Source organism: Pristiophorus japonicus, chromosome 16, assembly GCF_044704955.1.
Source record: "Pristiophorus japonicus isolate sPriJap1 chromosome 16, sPriJap1.hap1, whole genome shotgun sequence".
Classification (NCBI taxonomy): Eukaryota; Metazoa; Chordata; class Chondrichthyes; family Pristiophoridae; genus Pristiophorus; species Pristiophorus japonicus.
In genome coordinates, this window is record NC_091992.1 from 132784955 (window position 1) to 132805796 (window position 20842).

General features: G+C 44.5%; 1 protein-coding gene across 3 annotated transcripts in view; it reads left to right on the forward strand.

Moving 5' to 3' along the window:
* ern1 (endoplasmic reticulum to nucleus signaling 1) overlaps nucleotides 1-9418 on the forward strand; it is a 120210-nt gene extending 110792 nt beyond the window's left edge. For all 3 annotated transcript variants that reach the window (XM_070857906.1, XM_070857907.1, XM_070857908.1), the window contains one exon: nucleotides 295-9418. In XM_070857906.1, coding sequence (XP_070714007.1) covers nucleotides 295-4982 — 4688 coding nt within the window. In that variant the 3' untranslated portion in view covers nucleotides 4983-9418. The remainder of the gene's footprint in view (nucleotides 1-294) is intronic.
* The last annotated feature ends 11424 nt before the right edge of the window (nucleotides 9419-20842 follow it).

Consider the following 20842-nt stretch of genomic DNA (forward strand, 5'->3'; position numbering starts at 1 on the left):
TTGTACCATCATCCCTTTGCTCTTTTAATCTCTCCTGCTTTCCACCCTATAACAGACTTTCCCTTTTGTTCTTTCCTGTCCTCTGCACTTTCCCAGCCCCTGCACCTGCTTAAATCCTGTTACATCTCTAACTTTTTCCAGTTCTGATTAAAGATCATTGAGTATTTCCAGCATTTTCAGTTTTTATTTCAGATTTACAGCACCTTGCAGTATTTTGCTTCTGTAATACATAGGATACTGAAAGCATGCATTTCATATTTTCACTCAAACTGCTTTGATTTCAATTGTTTTCAGAAGAGTTAAAAAAGCTTCGATTGGAAGAATGGGACGAAAACCACGTGCGAACCTGGTTAAAATGGATTCGGGTCAAAGATGCGCATATACAATCGTTATATGATCAAGAAGTAACTGGTGCGGTGCTGCAAGTGATAAGTGAAGATGACCTTAAAGATCTGAATGTAAAAAAAGGTCAAATACAATTGATTTTGAAGAAAAGGAATGAACTATTGAATAGTCAGAGTTTAGAACTGGGTCAGTGCAGTACAAGTGAAGTAAGAGAGAGTGAAAAGGCTTCTTTAACACAGGATAGTCAGAAAGCTGCTCCTACTCGAACACCACAGACAGAGACTCTGCCGAGCAAAGAGAAATTGAAAAGTCAGGATCATGTTGCTGCATTAGCATCGGATCCTCCTGACACTTCAGCTGATTCACAACTTACGAGCGCAACTGAAAAAAGCGTGAAAGAAAATAAGCCTCACATTCGATGCAAACCTCGTCCATTTGGCAAGGACGATATCAACTTTAAATATGTAAGAAACCAAGTTCTTCCACCAGAAACTGGGGTTAAAAACTTAATTTTCCCTTGTCATGAATATAAATCTCTTGCAAAAGCTGTAACACTAGACAGACAACGGCTACAAATAAAGTTTGCTTGCGAAGTTATCAGATTTGCCTCTGGATGCATGAATGTTCGGACTAATGGCACAATACATTTTGGGGTTGAGGATAGCAATGATAGTTCTGAGTACACACATGGTGAAATAATAGGTATACCTGTAAAAGATCCAGACATCTATGTTGATGCATTGGATTATATAGACAAATGCTTCAAGCACCATGGTGAGATTGCAAGGCTTTGCATTGAGCAGCCCAAATTTGTGGAGGTGATTAGCAGAAATGGAAGTGAGGGAAGATTTGTTATCGAGATCGATGTAAACCCATCAGTGGAGATTGTGAAAAACAAAACTTTTAGAGTTCGTCTTCCAAATTTTAATGAAAAAAAAAATAAAGTTGAATATGAAAAAGTAACCATCTACAGAAGAAATGGAGCAAAAACTGAGCCCATCTGTGAAGAAAACCAGGATGACTTTATTTCAGGTATGCAAGAGAGAGACAAAAGGAGAAAAGATGCAGAAAACTCAGAGAAGCCAAGTAACAGAATCTGTGAGGATCTTGGAAGAAAACTATCAGTTCTTCTAACTGGTGGTAAGAAGTACATGGATAACAGCCAGTGGTATGTAGTTGTCACAAACAAATGCAAACCGGAAGATTTACAGAAATTAAACTTCTTATTACACATAGATATTTTTTGTGTGTTTGAATTTGATCCTGATTCTAAGACCGATGGTTTCTTTGAGCACTATCTGAAACATCACACAGCCAATGTTCACTTCTTACAGGATTATAAATATGAAGACAAAGAGAGCACGAGTGACTTCAGGAGACGTTTGTGTTTGTTTGATCAAACTAGCTGGATATTTTGCAATGGGCGTAACGATTATGCTGGCGATGAAAGACCATGTGATGTGAGTACATGGGTGAAGAACAAAAAAAAGCACTTGAAGAGGACGGTGTCCCTGATCTGCAATGACATTCTGCCAGCTGGTTCTTTTGTTGTTCTTTTCCTCCTTTTGTCACAAGTAGAACAGCCTCTGGTGGACACATTCCATGAATTCTATGCAGAAATGAATGGCAGAAATGACATAATTTGTATTGCAGAGTGTGAAGAAAACTACCAGAAATGGGCCAATCTTGCACAGCCCTCGTGCAGTCTTGAAACTATTGACAAGATGAGCATTGTTGGGATGAAACTGAACCATGTAAATGACACAATCCAAACTATGCTGCCAACATTAATAGACAGTGCCAGGCATTTACCGGTGTCAACAAGGGGTTTGTGTTTACTCAAAACTGCAGATGAAGAAAGAATGTCCACCCTTGAAATACTGAGTGCAGATCAGTGTGAAGATTATAAAGTTGATCTTCAGGATCCTGATTGTGCGAAACAAATCACCAAAATTGAGAGAGACTTTTATAGGGGTGGTAAAGTCAGCTGGCTAAATTTCATGCTGGCAGAAAAAGGATATTGTGGAGAGGTTATACAGCGGGATGCATACAAAGATGTTGTTAAAATTATAGATGGAATGCTAAGGGGCCCACCAGTGAAGCAGTTAGTTGCCACAGTGAGCATACTTCATCATCCTGGCAGTGGAGGTAGCACCCTAGCACGACAGGTTTTATGGAATTTTCGAAAGGACCTGCGATGTGCAGCTGTCAAGCCATCATGTGCTGTTGGGAAAGTGTGTGAACATGCCATCCAGCTGCTTGAATATGAAGAAAGTGATATTAATCAGTGCTTGCCCGTGTTACTACTTGTTGATGACTCTGATGAAGACTGCTTTGATGAAATTAAGTGTGAATTAATAGCTGCAGTTGGCTGTAAGACAATCAGCATTCTGATGCCTTGCTTCATATTTCTGAGCTGTAGGAGATCCCATTATCCTGAAAAACAGTGCAAACATATCCCACTGGAAGCGGTAGCTGTTACCCACAAATTAACAGAGGAAGAAAAAAGATTGTTTTCTAACAAGCGTAAAATACTCCAGAAACAATTTGAGCCAGAGTTTATATTGACATTTGTTCTAATGAGTGAAGAGTTTCAGGAAGAGTACATCCAGGACTTTGTGAAACATTTACTCGAAGGCATTGACCATTCTTCTCTAGTCACTCGACTGATAAAGTATGTTGCCTTACTGAATCACTATGTGGAGAATTCAAACATTTCACTGTCTCATTGTGAAGCATTTTTGGGTCTTGGTGTTCAAATAGATCACTTGCGCCAGCAGAGCTTTGAAATCTCCTTGACTGATCAGGCCCGCCTTTTGTTCATACACTTCAGAGACTGTACCACTGAGATTAAGTCAATCCGAATTATACACCCATTTGTTGCGAAGGAAATACTGCATCAGTTATCAGATCAGCCTCTGAATCAAATTGCGATGGACCTCCTTCAAGAAAAGGCATTTTTTAAACACAGATTTGCTCGTGATGAGTTTATTAAATTCATTAGAGACTTGTTCATACGACGTCACAGAAAAAGTAAAGGTGACAGTGCAGATACCTTTTTTTCTCCTCTTATTGAAGATATATGTAATGAGGAAAAATGTGCAGAAAAGGCTGTGGATGTTCTGACAGCAGCTTATGAATGCCTTGGGAAAGACCCATATTTTGCTCAGCAGCTTGCTCGACTACATTGCATGTACAAAAATTTTGTTGAAGCTATAAAGTGGGCTGAAGATGCAAAATGTCAGTTGCCATTTAATTCTTACATTTTGGACACAGAAGGTCAAGTGTACAGAAAAAAGCTTAACGCACTGTTTGATCTAACGCATTTGGAAAATGAAGTGGTTACCCCTGACGAGCTCACAGAAGCAATAAAAATCGCTCTAAAGGCAATTGAGTGCTTCAGGGCTGCTCAAAAGGCAGCACAATCAGAGGCAGATTCTATGAATAACTCTGGTTTTGTTGGCGAAGTAGAGGTTGGATGCTATCTATTGCAACTTCTTTCACTACTGGACATCTTTGAAAAAGATGAAGATGGCAGCTACACAAAATTGGTAGAGTACCTTCTGGGTAAAGATATTCCTGAAGAAATTAAAGAACCTTGGAAAAACTTCCATGGTAAATTGAAAGGCCTGCAAAAAGGAATAAATGAGGCACTTGAATGGATATCTGAAGATTCAAGCTATTTTCAAAGCAACAAATGTGAAGATGAGGATGAAACCAGTAATTCAGAGGACCTGTTGCACAATCCTAGGAAATGGCTAATAAAGAAAACAAGAATATATGCACGTTATTTTGCTCTTACAGAACAGGAAGAAGAAAATTTCAAACAGAGTTCAAATTGCTCTTTTTCCCCACTGGTAAGACGCCTTAAAATTTACAGAAGTGGTGGTGGAAACATTACAGCAATTTTTTCACCTTTGTGTGACAAAAGGATTGATCGAGCTGCAGAAAAACTGGAAAAAATAATCTCCATGTATCCTGAAGACCTTCAAAAAGAAAAACTCGACCTAGTTGAGCTTGTCAATTTGACCCTGAGTTATATTGCACTAGCGTGTGTGGCCCCAAACTCTTCAAAGCTGCTAACATATCAGAAACTCAGGGAACTGAGTCAGCAATTTTGGCGGAAAAAACACAACAATTCAAATGCCTGGTTTTTACTTACACTGTTGTATTGGCCAGATGAAGCCCATGACCAGGAACCCAATGAAGCAAAAGGCAGAATCTTAAATACAGCACTTGAAACAATGAAAAGACTGTATGACATCAAAATGAAGAACTTGCCTTCCAGAAAAAAGCAGATCTATACTCATTTTTTCTTGGGAAATGGACATGGGTTTGACAAAATTGTTCATAAAAGTTTGCTTGAAAAGCTTATTGCTAGCCGCCTAAATGAAAGAAGATTGAAATGGCTTACTGGAGATGTGTGGAAGAACCCAAAAGTCACCCAAAAGTTGAAGCGTGTTAAAGGATGGACAGAAAAAGGAGCCATATTTGTGCACGGTCACTGCAAGCAGAACAAGATCAGAATCTTGCCATTGCATTTCCCATCAATGCCTCATGGCAATGAGAATGTAACCTTTTACCTCGGGTTTACGTATGGTGGACTTTTTGCTTATGATATCCAAGTGGAACATTAAACTGAACTGTTGATATCCAAGATATGCATTTCCCTGCCGGTATTAATGACTAGTTTGGCAGAACCTGCTGGGTTTATTTTAGTGGATTACATATCATGCATTCGTTCATATTTCTGTTAATTAAACAAAATGTTTGTTACATTTTACTTATAAAATCTTTGCTGATAATAGGCTCCGAGGTATGGAAAGTGTCCGTGGATCTTGACCGTGGGGGCAGTGCTGTACGGCGGACCTTTGTCTTACAGATGTTTAGTGTAAGGCCCATGCTTTCGTACACCTCGGTGAAGATGTTGACGATGACTTGGAGTTCAGTCTCTGTGCAAAGACGCAAGCGTCATCCACGTACTGTAGTTCGATGTCAGAGGATGGGACGACCTTGGATCTGGCCTGGAGGCGATGAAGGTTGAACAGGTTCCCACTGGTTCTGTACGTTGGTTCCACTCCAGCGGGGAGCTGGTGAGTGTAAGGTGGAGCACTGCAGCGAGGAAGCTAGAGAAAAGGGTTGGCACGATGATGCAGCCCTGCTTGACCCCAGTCCAGACGTAGATTGGGCCTGTGGTGGATCTGTTGGTCAGGATCACGGCTTGCATGTTGTCATGGAGCAAACGGAGGATAGTGACAAACTTTTGGGGGCAGTCGAAACGGAGGAGGATGCTCCATAGTCCCTCGTGGTTAACAGTGTCAACAGCCTTTGTAATGTCAAAGAATGCCATGTACAATGGTTGGTGCTGTTCCCTGCATTTCTCTTGCAGTTGTCGCACTGTAAAGATCATGTCCATTGTACCCCGTGGTGGACGGAATCCGCACTGTGACTCCGGGAGGAGCTCCTCAGCCACAGGGAGAAGATGGTTGAGGGGAGGATTCTAGCGATGACTTTCCCAGTGGCTGACAACAGGAAGATTCCTCTTTCACTTTCCATACCTCGGGAGCCTATTATCAGCAAGGGCAGACATCGGCGACGAGGTTCAACACCGTCTCCAATGCGTTAGCACAGCCTTCGGCCGCCTGAGGAAGAGAGTTCGAAGATCAGGCCCTCAAATCTGCAAGGTTATGGTCTACAGGGCTGTAGTGATACCCGCCCTCCTGTATGGCTTAGAGATGTGGACCATATACAGTAGACACCTCAAATCGCTGGAGAAATACCACTAGTGATGTCTCTACAAGATCCTGCAAATCCCCTGGGAAGACAGATGCACCAACGTCAGTGTTCTCGATCAGGCCAACATCCCCAGCATCTAAGCATTGACCACACTCGACCAGCTCCATTGGGTGGGCCACATTGTCCACATGCCCGACACAAGACTCCCAAAGCAAGCATTCTACTTGGAACTCCTACACGGCAAGCGAGCCCCAGGTGGGCAGAGGAAACGTTTCAAGGACACCCTCAAAGCTTCCTTGATAAAGTGCAATATCCCCATTGACACCTGGGAGTCCCTGGCCAAAGACCACCCTAAGTGGAGGAAGAGCATCCGGGAGGGCACTGAGCACCTTGTGTCTCGTCGCCGAGAGCATGCAGAAAACAAGTGCAGGCAGCGGAAGGAGCGTGCGGCAAACCAGACTCCCCACCCTTTCCTTCAACCACTGTCTGTCCCACCTGTGACAGAGACTGTAATTTCCGTATTGGACTGTTCAGTCACCTGAGAACTTACTTTTAGAGTGGAAGCAAGTCTTCCTTGATTTCAAGAGACTGCCTATGATGATGATAAAGTCTTTGCATATTATATAGTTTACAGCTTAAATTGATGACTATCACTAATACTTCAAAAGTGTACTCAAAGTTCAGGAAATTTTAAAACCGCTATTTAGAGCAGATTGTCTGGGTTAGAGGTGGAGCCTCTCCTGCACTGTTCAAAGACCTTTCTGGTGGGTTAACTGAGGGTTGGCATTGATGGCATCCATGGAAATATCCTGGAATGATCAAGGAAGATCATATATGTCGAGAGAAAATGGAGGGGAAAACTTGAAAAAATAAATGGAATGAGTATAACTATTTTCTTAACGTTTAACAGCAGAATACTTAATCGGTGCTTTACTATATTGAATTAATGCAGTAGAAGGAACAGTTGCCGTACTTTGAAAAAATTGGCTGAAAGCAACAATTATTTCTTATCACCTTTGAAATAATATTGTCATTTGACTGTTATTTTAGCACCACTTAAAATTGTATTAAGTGCCTGTAGATTCATGCGTCAGATCTTCATTGGGGCACCATCAACAGAAACAATACATTTAGTCATCTGTTGTTTCACTTAGCTGTTTGAAGTTACCTGGAGAAATGCCATATATGGTCGTTTTTAACCATTTATCATTGAATCATGGAATAGTACAGCACGGAATGTCGTCATTCAGCCCATCGAGTCTGCACAGCTCTTTCAAAGAGCAATCCACTCCCACTCCCCTGTACTTTGCTCACATCCCTGCAATTTTTCCCTTTTTAAAGGCACCTATTGAATCTGTATCCACCATCCTGTCAGGCAGTGCATTCTAAATCCTAACCACTCGTAGAGTAAAAAGGTTTGCCTCGTGTCGCCTCTGGTTCTTTTGCTAATCACCTTAAATCTGTGTCCTGTGATTATTGAACCTTCAACCATTGGAAACAGTTTCTCTTTATTTACTCTATCTAAACCCGTCATGATTATAAACACCGCTATCAAATCTCCTCTTAGCCTTCTCTGCTCCAAGGAGAACGACCCCAGCTTCTCCAGTCTATCCATGTAACTGTAATCTTTCATCCTTGGAACCATTCTAATAAATCTCTTCTGTACCCTCTCATGTCTCCACGTTGTTCCCAGTGTGGCGCCCAGAATTGAACACAATACTCCAGCTGAAGCCTAAACAGCGTTTTATAAAGATTTAGCATAATTTCCTGGCTTTTGTACTCTGTGCCTTTATTTATAAAGTCCAGGATCCCATATGCTTTATTAACTGCTTATTTATGTAGTATCTTTAGGTGTTGCACCTATCTCCTGCCAAAGAACCCCCACAGAAATACCAGGCAACAATCAGCTGAAACTGTGGCCCCAGAGAAATTCCTCGGTGCTAACTACTTCAGATTTGTAACCAGGACTTTCACCTGCCCATGCTCTGCAATGCTGACCCTGCATTAATTTGCAGTGTATCCCATGTAAAATGAGGGTACTGTGCTGGGGGTACATGTTGGAACATGGAGAAGGAAGAGGCAGAGAGGTTGATCGGGAATTAAAGCGCACTTAGTATTCGCTTATGAGGCAAATGAACAAGCTTGGTGTTTAAATTAGTATTGCCGTACAGCTGGAATTGTCATTCGTTTCAAGGTCTTCATTAATTGTTGAATAAAGAAAGTTTGTACAAAGCTAAAATCAAAGATAACGGGAGCCTAAGCCTAAGTCTCTGTCTAATTAGGATAGGGCTAAGCACAATAGTGCACCATCATAATCCATAGATAGTGTGTAAGCTTGTTAGCAACAGTTAATTGAACAAAAGACATTGGGCCAAAAATTGCGGTCGGAGACTTGGTGGGCGGATGTTTTCGACCACAAAAACTGCCGAATATACCTGGTGGTTCCGCTCCAACATGGACTTCGAGTCCCAGGCCTAGCTGCACAGCCCAACGCAGAGGCCCACGCATCCCAGGAGCATAAGCGCTTCCTGGGATCACGTGGGCCTGGACCACCAATGAAAATGTAATATTCTCATTGATAGTAATGGGAGCTCCCAGTTCTATGAATGGGAATATCCCTAAAAACAAAGAAAACATAAACACTAATAAAAAAAAACACTTCAATTAAAAGAAATTAATAAAAATTGAATTGAATTAAATGTTTTAGAGTATAATGTTAAATATAAACTTACCTTCATGGGCAGGATTTTTAATATAAAAATAAGTAATCAAATGTATTTTTTCTATCTTTGTTTGAGGGACATTCGCTGGGTAGGCGCACGATTGATAGATCGCAAGTGCTGGGTTTAGGCGCATGCCTAATCCCGGAACTTGCAGGGCCTCTTCGAGCGCATGCATACATCGCAATTTACAGGCCATTGTATCTGGACTTGAAAAAACTTGCCAAACAAAAACTTTTTGGATAGTTGTCTGGAAACCAGATTGGACATTCAGCTGCAAAGAGTATAATAATTAAGACTCTCTTGTTCACACATAAAAGCAGGCCAATTAGAAGTTGAGAGCAGATGAGATAAGGGACATGTTACATGTCTTTGGGCTTGGCTAGCTGTAATGGAAATGTACTGGAGAGTGACCACGTTAAGTCAGGTGACAGAAGAAATCCAATCAAGAGAAAAAAAGGCAGATTAGAGTTCACTACAGCCACCAAACTATATAAAAAGACATTTTGTGTTTATAAAGTATAGTACAATGTCAGAATGTATACTTAAATCTATTGTACTCTGACTCTGAATCTACTCCACTTATAAATTGCTTTGTATGCTGAAGGAACTAATAAAGGTACTGAACCTGAATCAACGACTGTTTTCATTAATACCCAAGTAAAGAGACAACATGGTCTCTACCAACTTCATACACATCAGTCCTTCAAAATTAGAATGAAGCCTTTAAAAAGCTCAGATTGGCTGAAGGTTGTAGAACAAGGCAAAAATTAAATGCTGGAAATCTTCAAAAGCAGAAAATGCTGGAAGCACACAGCAGGCCATCCGTGGACAGAACAGAGGCATTAACATTTCAGATGTGGATCCTTCATAACTGTACGCAGTACTCTAGGTGTGGCCTCACCAATACCCTGTACAGTTGTAGCAGGACTTCTCTGCTTTTATACTCTAGCCCCCTTGCCATAAAGGCAAACATTCCATTTGCCTTCCTGATTACTTGCTGTACCTGCATACTAACTTTTTGTGTTTCATACACAAGGACCCCTAGGTCCCTCTGTACTAAAGCAATTTGTAATTTTTCTCCATTTTAAATTTGTTTTTTTATTTTTTCTGCCAAAGTGGATAACCTCAGACTTTCCCACATTATACTCCATCTGCCAAATTTTTGCCCACTCAGCTTGTCTATATACCTTTGCAGATTTTTTGTGTCCCCCTCACAACTTGCTTTCCTACCCATCTTTGTATCATCAGAAAACTTGGCTACATTACACTCGGTCCCTTCATCCAAATTATTAATATAGATTGTAAATAGTTGAGCCTCAGCACCGATCCCTGTGGCATCCCACTAGTTACTGTTTGCCAACTGGAAAATAAGAACATAAGAAATAGGAGTCCTCCATAACCCCTTATTCCCTTTTAAGAAACTGTCTATTTCTGTCTTAAACTTATTCAATGTCCCAGCTTCCACAGCTCTCTGAGGCAGTGAATTCCACAGATCCACAACCCTCAGAAAAGAAATTTCTCCTCATCTCAGTTTTAAATGGGCGGCCCCTTATTCTAAGATTATGCCCTCTACTTCTAGTCTCCCCTAACATCCTCTCTGCATCCACCTTGACAAGCCCCCTCATAATCTTATATGTTTCAATAAGATCACCTCTTATTCTTCTGAACTCCAATGAGTAGAGGCCCAACCTACTCAACCTTTCCTCATAAGTCAACCCCCTCATCTCTGGGATCAATCTTGTGAACCTTCTCTGAACTGTCTCCAAAGCAAGTATATCCTTTCGTAAACATGGAAACCAAAACTGTACGCAGTATTCCAGGTGTGGCCTCACCAATACCCTGTACAACTGTAGCAAGACTTCCTTGCTTTTATACTCCATCCCCTTTGCAATAAAGGCCAAGATTCCATTGGCCTGCCTGATCACTTGCTGTACCTACATACTATCCTTTTGTGTTTCATGCACACGTACCCCCAGGTCCCGCTGTACTGCAGCACTTTGGCAATCTTTCTCCATTTAAATAATAACTTGCTCTTTGATTTTTTTCTGCCAAAGTGCATGACCTCACACTTTCCAACATTATACTCCATCTGCCAAAGTTTTGCGCACTCACTTAGTCTGTCTATGTCCTTTTGCAGATTTTTTGTGTCCTCTTCACACATTGCTTTTCCTCCCATCTTTGTATTGTCGGCAAACTTGGCTACGTTACACTCAGTCCCTTCTTCCAAGTCGTTAATATAGATTGTAAATAGTTGGGGTCCCAGCACTGATCCCCGCAGCACCCCACTGGTTATTGATTGCCAACCCAAGAATTAACCATTTATCCCTACTCTCTGTTTTCTGTTTGTTAGCCAATCCTCTATCCATGCTAATATAATACCCCCAACCCTGTGAACTTTCATCTTGTGCAGTAACCTTTTATGTCGCACCTTATCAAATGCCTTCTGGAAATCTAAATACATCACATCCACTGGTTTGCCCTTGATGTGTAGGTTAAATTCTCAATGTTGCAATAAATCAGCTGCTAGCTATCGGGCTTTACAAGATGGAGGTTTCCCTCTGCTCCACGCACATGAAAGCATAGATTTTGTAATGGGTGTTGTTCTTCTAGGAACACTTGACATGCTCGTGACAAATTCCTCTCTCTCTTTAAAATGGGTAAATGCAGTGAGGAATGTGGTGTGAGCTTGTTAGCTGCTTGTGTAACAACAATTCCAGTCAGAAATTCTACTGAGGTTTCTTGAGCAATATCATTCATCTGGAGCTTCCTCGTTCTGCACGGTGTATTTCTGCAATATAATTCTCTCCTATCTCTCCTACCTGGACATGTGAATCTCCCACTTCAAGATTATGAAGCAGCCATGAAGGGCAAGGAATAACCACCAGGTCGAGCACCGTAAAGTATCTTTCCTCATAATCATAATTAATTGGCAACTCGGCCCCTATAAGTGCAAATGTCCCTTTCTCTCCGAAACTTACCCAGTCCCTTTTGAAAGAATTAGAGATGATCCTTACCAACCATGTTTACGTGATGCAGAGGACAAAGACTGCAAAAATAAATATTTCCTGCCATATAACCTAGCTCTTTGCCTAAGGATTTTATACGCATGTCCCTTTAGTTTGGGCATCTTTGTTCACCTCAAACAATCTATGCAACTAGATGGAGTCCAAGCCTCCATCATTTGAAAACCTCAAATCATATCGCCCCATAGCCTGTATTTCTTTAAACTAGTCCTCGTAACTAAGAGCATCTTGGGCTATGTATCATTCTGGTCATCCTCCACATTTCCTAGTTTCCATATCCTTCAACATATAGAATTATAGAAATGTACAGTGCGGAAGGAGGCCATTTGGTCCATCATGTCTGCACCGACCGACAAAGAGCTATCCAGCCCAATAGCAGTTTCCAGCTCTTGGTCTATAGCCCTGTAGGTTATGGCACTTCAAGCGCACATTCCAAGTACTTTTTAAAGGTGGTGACAGTTTCTGCTTCTATCACCCTTTCAGGCAGAGAGTTCCAGACCCCCACCACCCTCTGCATGAAGAAATTTCCCATCAAATCCTCTCTAAAACTCCTACCAATTATGTTAAATCTATGTCCCCTGGTTATTTATCCCTCTGCTAAGGGAATTGGGCCTTCCTATCCATTCTGTCTAGACCCCTCATAATTTTATACTTAGGCAGTCCCTTGGAGTCGAGGATGACTTGCTTCCACACTAAAAATGAGTTCTCAAGTGACTGAAGAGTCCAATGCGGGACCTAGAGTCTCTGTCACAGGTGGAGGAGACGGTGGTTGAAGGAACGGGAGGTTGGGGTACCTGGGTTGCCGCACGCTCCTTCCGCTGTCTATGTTTGGCTTCAGCTTGCTCTCGGTGAAGAGACTCGAGGTGTTCAGCGCCTTCCCGGATGCTTTTCCTCCACTTTGTGGTCTTGGGCCAGGGATTCCCAGGTATCGGTGGGGATGTTGCACTTTTTCAAGGACGCTTTGAGGGTGTCCTTGAAGCATTTCCTCTGCCCACCTGGGGCTCGCTTGCCATGTTAAAGCTCCAAATAGAGCGCTTGTTTTGGGAATCTCGTGTCAGACATGCGGACGATGTGGCCCGTCCAATGGAGCTGGTCGAGCATGGTCACTGGAGATGTTGGCCTGAGGGAGAACACTGACGTTGGTGCGCCTATCCTGCCAATGGATTTGCCGGATCCTGGGGAGGCAGCATTGGTGGTATTTCTCCAATGTTTTGAGGTGCCTGCTGTACGTAGTCCGTGTCTCTGAGCCATATTGGAGGGCGGGTATCACTACTGCTCTGTAGACCATGAGCCAGGTTTGAGGTCCTGGTCTTCAAACATACTCTTCCTCAGGCGACTGAAGGCTACTGGCACACTGAAGGCGTTGTCGATGTCTGCCATTGTTGACAGTTGGTTCCCGAGGTATGGAAAATGGTCCACATTGTCCAAGGCCTCGTCGTGGATTTTGATAACCAGAGGCAATGCTGTGTGGTGGAGACAAGTTGGTACAGGACTTTTGTCTTACGATGTTTAGTGTAAGGCCCATGCTCTTGCATGCCTTGGTGACGGTGTTGACGATGGCTTGGAGATTGGCCTCCAAGTGTGCGCAGACACAAGCGTCATCCACGTACTGTAGTTCAATGGAGGAGGACGGGATGACCTTGGATCTGGCCTGGAGGCTGCAGAGGTTGAACAGATTCCTGTAATTTAGCACTCCAGTGGGGAGCTTGCTGAGGATGAGATGATGGGGGGGCTGGGGGGGGGAGAGGAGAGAGAGGGAGGGGGTTGCAGAGGGATTTTTTTCAGTGTTTATGGACAACGCCTCTCCCGATGCCTCACGCATGTTCCGGTTTTTTTTTGTCCTTTGACTTCTCAATGAGGAATAAAGAAGCGGATAAAAAAAATCTTGTTCATTTGTAGATTAATTTATTAATTATGCGAATTGTAGAATTTATTCGCAGCTTCCGCTTCGTTGTCAGGAATGAGTCCAATCTATTTAATGGTCCGTCATATCAGTTGGCGTTTCCACGGCTCCAGAGGAGGGCAATGGCGCTCAATTCTCATCTCTAACGGCACTAAAATAGAAAATAGTGTTGGACAGAGTATTGTTACTTCAACTCTCTGTACAATAATATTAACCATTCGTTCAATGAGCAAAGTCTTTTCGGAAAGTTGAAGGTGTCTCGATATTTTCTCGGACTCACCTGGGATCTTTGGCCCCAGATTTACAATTGATGGAATGTTTCTTCCACTTTGAAGTCCGGGAAAATGAGCAGGTAATTTGTTTTTAAATTAGTGTTTGCGCCTTTCCTTCAATAACGGACTACAACGAGCCGAGCTGTGTAGAAAGGTCTGGCTTTCGAGCGGTCAAGAGAAGCTGTGCCGGGAGGAGGACAGTGACTGCGCAAAAGCAAAATACTGCGGATGCTGGAATCTGGAATAAAAACAGAAAATGCTGGAAATCTCAGCACATCAGTGCAGAGAGAAAGAGTTAACGTTTCAGGTCTGTGACCCTTCTTCAGATTATTTGCGGCTAGTTTTGTGAGCGTTCTTCTGCGCTTGCGCGCTCTGGACTTCACTGCCCCCCCCCCCCCCCCCCGCTGCCTATGCATGCGCACCACTGCCCATCAGATTCCTTGTAACCAGAAGTGGAGCCTATATTGATTGGGTGGGGCAGGAATTTGAGGGGAGCTGCCTCCTGTCTGGACTCGGCAGTCAGAATAGCTTGAATTACACTTTGCAAAGTCACTGAGAACTTGGGATGGATGGTTCTAATTACACATTCCAGAGAAACTGCTGGGTGTGTCTTATCCTCCAAGGAGACCAATCAGCAATCAGGTGTGATCATGGAGAGCCAATCAGAGTATTTTGCTGGTGCAAATAAGCGCATCCAAAAAAAAATCAAAGTGACGTCACAGGAAAGTAGGTAAGTGATTGGTTGGTGAGTATTTAAACTAAATAGTAGAAAATATTTACACCACTTCCCTCATCTTGGGAGCCTCCTATCAACAAGAGCAGGCATTGACGATGAGATCCAACACCACCTCCAGTGCAGCCTTCGGCCACCTGAGGAAAAGAGTGTTTGAAGACCAGGCCCTCAAAACTGCCACCACGCTCATGGTCGACAGGGCTGTAGTGATACCCGCCCTCCTGTATGGCTCAGAGACATGGACAATGTACAGTAGACACCTCAAGTCGCTGGAGAAATACCACCAACGATGTCTCCACAAGATCCTGCAAATCCCCATGGAGGACAGATGCACCAACGTTAGCGTTCTCGACCCGGCCAACATCCCCAGCAATGAAGCAATGACCACACTTGATCAGCTCCGCTGGGCAGGCCACACTGTTCGCATACCAGACACAAGACTCCCAAAGCAAACGCTCTACTCAGAACTCCTTCACGGCAAATGAGCCAAATGTGCCAAACGTTACAAGGACACCCTCAAAGCCTCGCTGATAAAATGCAACATCCCACTGACACCTGGGAGTCCCTGGCCAAAGACCGCCCTAAGTGGAGGAAGTGCATCCGGGAGGGCGCCAAGCACCTCGAGTCTCGTCGCCAAGAGCATGCAGAAATTAAGCGCAGGCAGCGGAATGAGCTTGTGGCAAAGCAGTCCCACCCACCCCTTCCCTCAACGACTATCTGCCCCACCTGTGACGGGGACCATGGTTCTCGTATTGGACTGTTCAGACACTTAAGGACTCGTGTTTAGAGTGGAAGCAAGTCTTCCTTGATTCCGAGGGACTGCCTATGATGATGATCCTGTCTTAAATAAGGAGACCAAAACTGCACGCAGTACTCTAGGTGTGGTCTCACCAATACCCTGCACAGTTTTATTCCATGAGTAAAATTTACTGTAATATCTTTCCATAAAACATACTGTGGCTGAAAAGTTGTCTGTTTAGTTTATTTTGTGCTGTTACCATTAATGTTGAGAATTAATTGACCTTTTCTTGGCATCACCAGCATGAAGTAGTCCTCCTGTACAGTAGTTTTGAAATGATTTGCTGTAACACTGGATGCTGAGCATTTAATATAATGTCCACCATGAACGTTGAGAAAAAAAACACCTGGCAAAAAACCCACGATTCTAGTAATCTCCAAAAGATCATAACTTCGCTGCATTCTCAAGTTTACCCTTTAATAGCCCTGTCATGCTAGGTCGAAGGCTGACTGCAATGCGGGCAGGTGCAGCAGGAGCGGCGAGGTTGGACGAAGGAGCGGCAAGAGTTCGTAGAGGGATGTGATCGGGGCCCAGGGGAGGCATGAGTTTGGGGCTCAGAAGAGGTGAGGGCCCGGGAGCAGCATGGGCCAGCCCACACTGCTATATCTGTACGCACTAGGCCCGTGCAACAAAGCTGGTCTCCAGTCATCTTGGTCAATCCTTGCCACTAGCCCATAAGAGACAATACGACTGGATGGACATTTCATCTTTGCGTTGATGAAACGGCTTAATTTCATCTTGCATTTCCCCGGGAACGGCCGACCGTTGAGGACGGAACTTTTTACAAGTGATAGCACAGGATCCTGGCTGATTCAAGTCCTGATCTGGCAAGCAGTGATGGGTGACCCCTCATTCTCAAAAGCATCCAGAAGCAAGTCTGCGGGCTGCACCATTTCCACCCCAGTAGTGGGTAATGGTAGCCGACTGAGGGCATCAGCACAGTTCTCCGTGCCTGGTTTGTGGGGGATAACATAGTCATAGGCGGACAATGTTAGTGCCCATCTTTGGATGCGGGATAAAGCTTTGGTGTTTATACCGTTGCTTTCTGAAAACAGCGAAATGAACGGTTTGTGGTTGGTTTCAAGCTCAAACCGAAGTCCAAATAGGTATTGGTGCATTTTCTTAACCCCATATACACGTGCTAATGCCTCTTTCTCGACAATAATTTAGGCTCTTTCAGCCTTAGACAGACTTCTGGATGCATATGCAACCGGTTGAAGTTTGCCCGATACAATGGTTTGCTGTAACACACAGCCGACCCCGTATGAAGATGAATCACAAGCCAGCACTAATCGTTTACACGGGTCATACAGTACAAATAACTTATTAGAACAAAGTAGATTTCTGGCCTTCTCAAAGGCTGTCTCTTGAGAATTACCCCAAACCCAGTCATCACCCTTGTGTAGCAACATGTGCAACGGTTCCAGCAAAGTGCTTAACATGGGTAGAAAGTTACCAAAATAGTTGAGTCCCAGAAATGAACACAGCTCCGTCACATTCTCTGGTCTGGGTGCATTCTTGATGGCCTCTGTCTTTGAGTCCGTGGGTCTGATGCCGTCTGCCACAATCTTTCTCCTCAAAAATTTGACCTCTGGCGCCAGAAAAACACACTTGGAGTATTTCAGCCTGAGGCCCACTCTGTCTAGTTGACTTAGAACCTCTTCCAGGTTGTGCAGGTGTTCGGTGGCGTCACGACCAGTGATCAGGATGTCGTCTTGAAACACAATGGTGCGCGGAACCAACTTCAGCAAACTCTCCGTGTTCTCTGGAAGATGGCAGCAGCCGAGCGAATCCCAAAAGGGCACCTGTGGTATAAAAACAGTCCTTTGTGCATGTTGATGCACGTCCATCTTTTCAAAGATTCAGCCTGCTCCTGTGTCATGTAAGCGGAAGTTAGGTCTGTTGTGTATGGAGAAAGAATCAGACTGAACACTGTGAGCTCAAAGTAAAGTGTGACCTTAATCTTTTATTGCAGGTCTCCAGAGTGCCTCTCCAACCTGTGAAACCTCCTTAAATACCTGTGCTCCCAAGGGATTATGGGATTCCTTGAGACTCCAGGGGATGAGCCCTCTAGTGGCTGTACAGAGTAAATAAAAGTTTACATAAATAACAACAATCGCCCCCCCCAAAGTCAATAGTGTAACTATTTATAATGTGAGTCGATCTGGGGCCCTTCTTGCCCTGGTTGATCGTCTCGGTGTGAAAGCTGGTGTTGTTGAATCATTTTTTGGGCCCTCGCTGGGCTGCTGTGCAACTGGCCTTGCTGGGCTGCCTGGTGTGTTAGGCCCTGTTGGGCTGCTGTGGATGATAGGTTCTGATTCATGGTCAACCGTGGTACTGGTTGCCACTGGTGTGTATGTGGGGGATCAGAAAAGGTAGGGTCCAAGGTGGGTTGCTCAGGATAGTCCATGAATCTGAGTTTGATTTGGTCCAAGTGTTTCCGGTGAATGAGTCCATTTGAAAGTTTGACCCAAAACACCCTGCTCCCCTCTTTGGCCACAACAGTGCCAGGAAGCCACTTGGGACCTTGTCCATAATTTAATACAAATACAGGATCATTGATTTCAATCTCGCGTGATACATTTGCGCTATCATGGTAAGCACTTTTTTGAAGCCGCCTGCTCTCTACCTGTTTGTGTAGATCAGGGTGGACTAATGAGAGCCTTGTCTTAAGTGCTCTTTTCATGATCCCAGTGGGATCCCAGTGAGTGAGTGGGATCTCATGCGGTAGCTAAGCAGGACTCGGAATAGGCGAGTTTACAGTGAGCCTTCAGTTACACTCTTCAAGCCTTGCTTGATGGTTTGCACTGCTCTCTCTGCCTGACCATTGAACGCTGGTTTAAACAGGGCAGATGTGACATGTTTGATCCCTTTACGGGTCATGAATTCTTTGAACTCCGCACTGGTAAAACATGGCCCGTTGTCACTCACCAGGACATCGGGTAGGCCATGTGTGGCAAACATGGCCACAGGCTTTCACTAGTGGTAGCGGACGTGCTAGTCGACATTATCTCACATTCAATCCACTTGGAGTACGCGTCTATAACCACGAAGAACATTTTACCCAAGAATGGGCCTGCATAGTCAACGTGTACCCTCGACCACGGTTTGGAGAGCTCAGACCATAAACTTAGCGGCGCCTCCCTGGGTACATTGCTTAATTGCGAGCATTACATCTGTGAACACAGGACTCGAAGTCCACATTGATACCGGGCCACCACACGTGGGATCTGGCTATCGCTTTCATCATTACAAGGCCTGGGTGGGTACTGTGGAGGTCATTGATGAAGTTGTCTCTGCCCTTCTTGGGGACCACTACTCGATTGCCCCACAGAAGGCAGCCTGCCTGTATAGACATTTCATCTTTGCACCGCTGGAACGGCTTTATCTCTTCCTACATTTCCACTGGGACACTGGACCAGCTCCCGTGAAGCACACAGCTTTTGACTAGAAATAATAAGGGGTCCTGGCTTGTCCAGGTTTTGATCTGCCGGGCAGTGACGAGTGATTGCTCACTCTCAAATGCTTCCATAACCATGGCTAGATCTGTGGGCTTCGCCATTTCCACCCCCGTGGTGGGCAATGGCAGCTTACTGAGAGCACGGTGCAGTTTCCTGTGCCTGGCCTGTGGCGGATGGCATAGTTGTATGCGCACAACGTGAGCGCTGATCTCTGGATGCGGGCCGATGCGTTGGTATTTATCCCTTTACTCTCAGGAAAACAGGGATATAAGTGGCTTATGGTCAGTTTCCAATTCGAATTTTAGTCCAAACAGGTATTGATGCATTTTCTTTACCCCATAAACACATGCTAACACTTCCTTCTCAATCATGCTGTAGGCTCTCTCAGCCTTAGACAGACTCCTGGATGCATAGGCAACCGGTTGCAGTTTCCCAATCATTAGCTTGTTGCAATACACACCCGACGCCATATGACGACGCATCACATGCTAGTACCAAACACTTACATGGATCATACAACACAAGCAATTTGTTTGAGCATAACAATTGTTTCGCTTTTACAAAGGCATTTTCTTGGCTTTTGCCACAAACCCATTCGTCCCCTTTTCGTAGTAAGACATGCAGTGGTTCTAATAGTGTGCTGAGACCTGAGAAGTTACCAAAGTAGTTGAGGAGTCCCAGAAATGACCACAGCTCCGTCATGTTCTGTGACCTCAGTGCATTCTCGATTGCCTCCGTCTTCGCGTTGGTGGGCCTGATGTCGTCCGCCGCAATCCTCCTTCCCAGGGCCTCCACTTCAGGCGCCAGGAAAACGCACTTCGAGCGTTTTAACCTGAGTCCCACGCGGTTGAGTCGACTAAGAACCTCCTCCAGGTTCTGCAGATGCTCAACTGTGTTCCGACCAAGATGTCGTCCTGGAAGACCACAGTGTGCGGGACCGACTTCAGTAAGCGTTCCATGTTTCTCTGGAATATCGCCGCCGCCGATCAGATTCCAAACGGGCATCTGTTATTAACAAAAAGACCTTTGTGCGTGTTGATGCAGGTGAGGGCCTTCAATGATTCCTCCAGTTCCTGCGTCATGTAGGCTGAAGTCAGATCCAGCTTCGTGAATGTCTTTCCTCCCACCAGTGTTGCAAAGAGGTCGTCGGCCTTTGGTGGTGGGTATTGGTCCTGCAGGGAGAAACGATTGATAGTTACTTTGTAATCGTCACAGATTCTGACGGTGCCCTCTCCCTTGAGGACCGGGACGATAGGACTGATCCACTCGTTGAACTCGAATAGGGAAATGATGCCCTCTCTTTGCAGCCGGTCTAGCTCGATCTCTACCCTTTCTCTCATCATGGACAGTACTGCTCTCGCCTTGTGATGGATGGGTCGCGCCCTGGAATTATGTGGATCTGCACTCTTGCTCCTTGGAATTTCCCGATGCCTGGTTCGAACAGTGAAGGAAATTTGTTTAAGACCTGGGCACACGAAGTGTCATCAGCGGGCGAGAGCGCTCGGACGTTGTCCAAGTTCCAGCGTATCTTTCCCAGCCAGCTCCTGCCGAGCAGCGTGGGAACATCGCCCGGTACCACCAGAGCGGTAGCTTGTGCACCGCTCCATCATAGGAGACCTTTACGGTAGCACTGCCGATTACAGGAATCAGTTCTTTCGTGTAAGTTCTTAGTTTCGTGCAAACTGGAGTTGAGACTGGGCTTGAGGCCTTGTTGCACCACAACCTTTCGAAAGTCTTTTTGCCCATGATGGACTGGCTCACGCCCGTGTCCAGCTCCATTGACACCGGGAGTCCATTTAGTTCAACATTCAGCATTATCAAGGGACAATTCGTGGTGAATGTGTGCA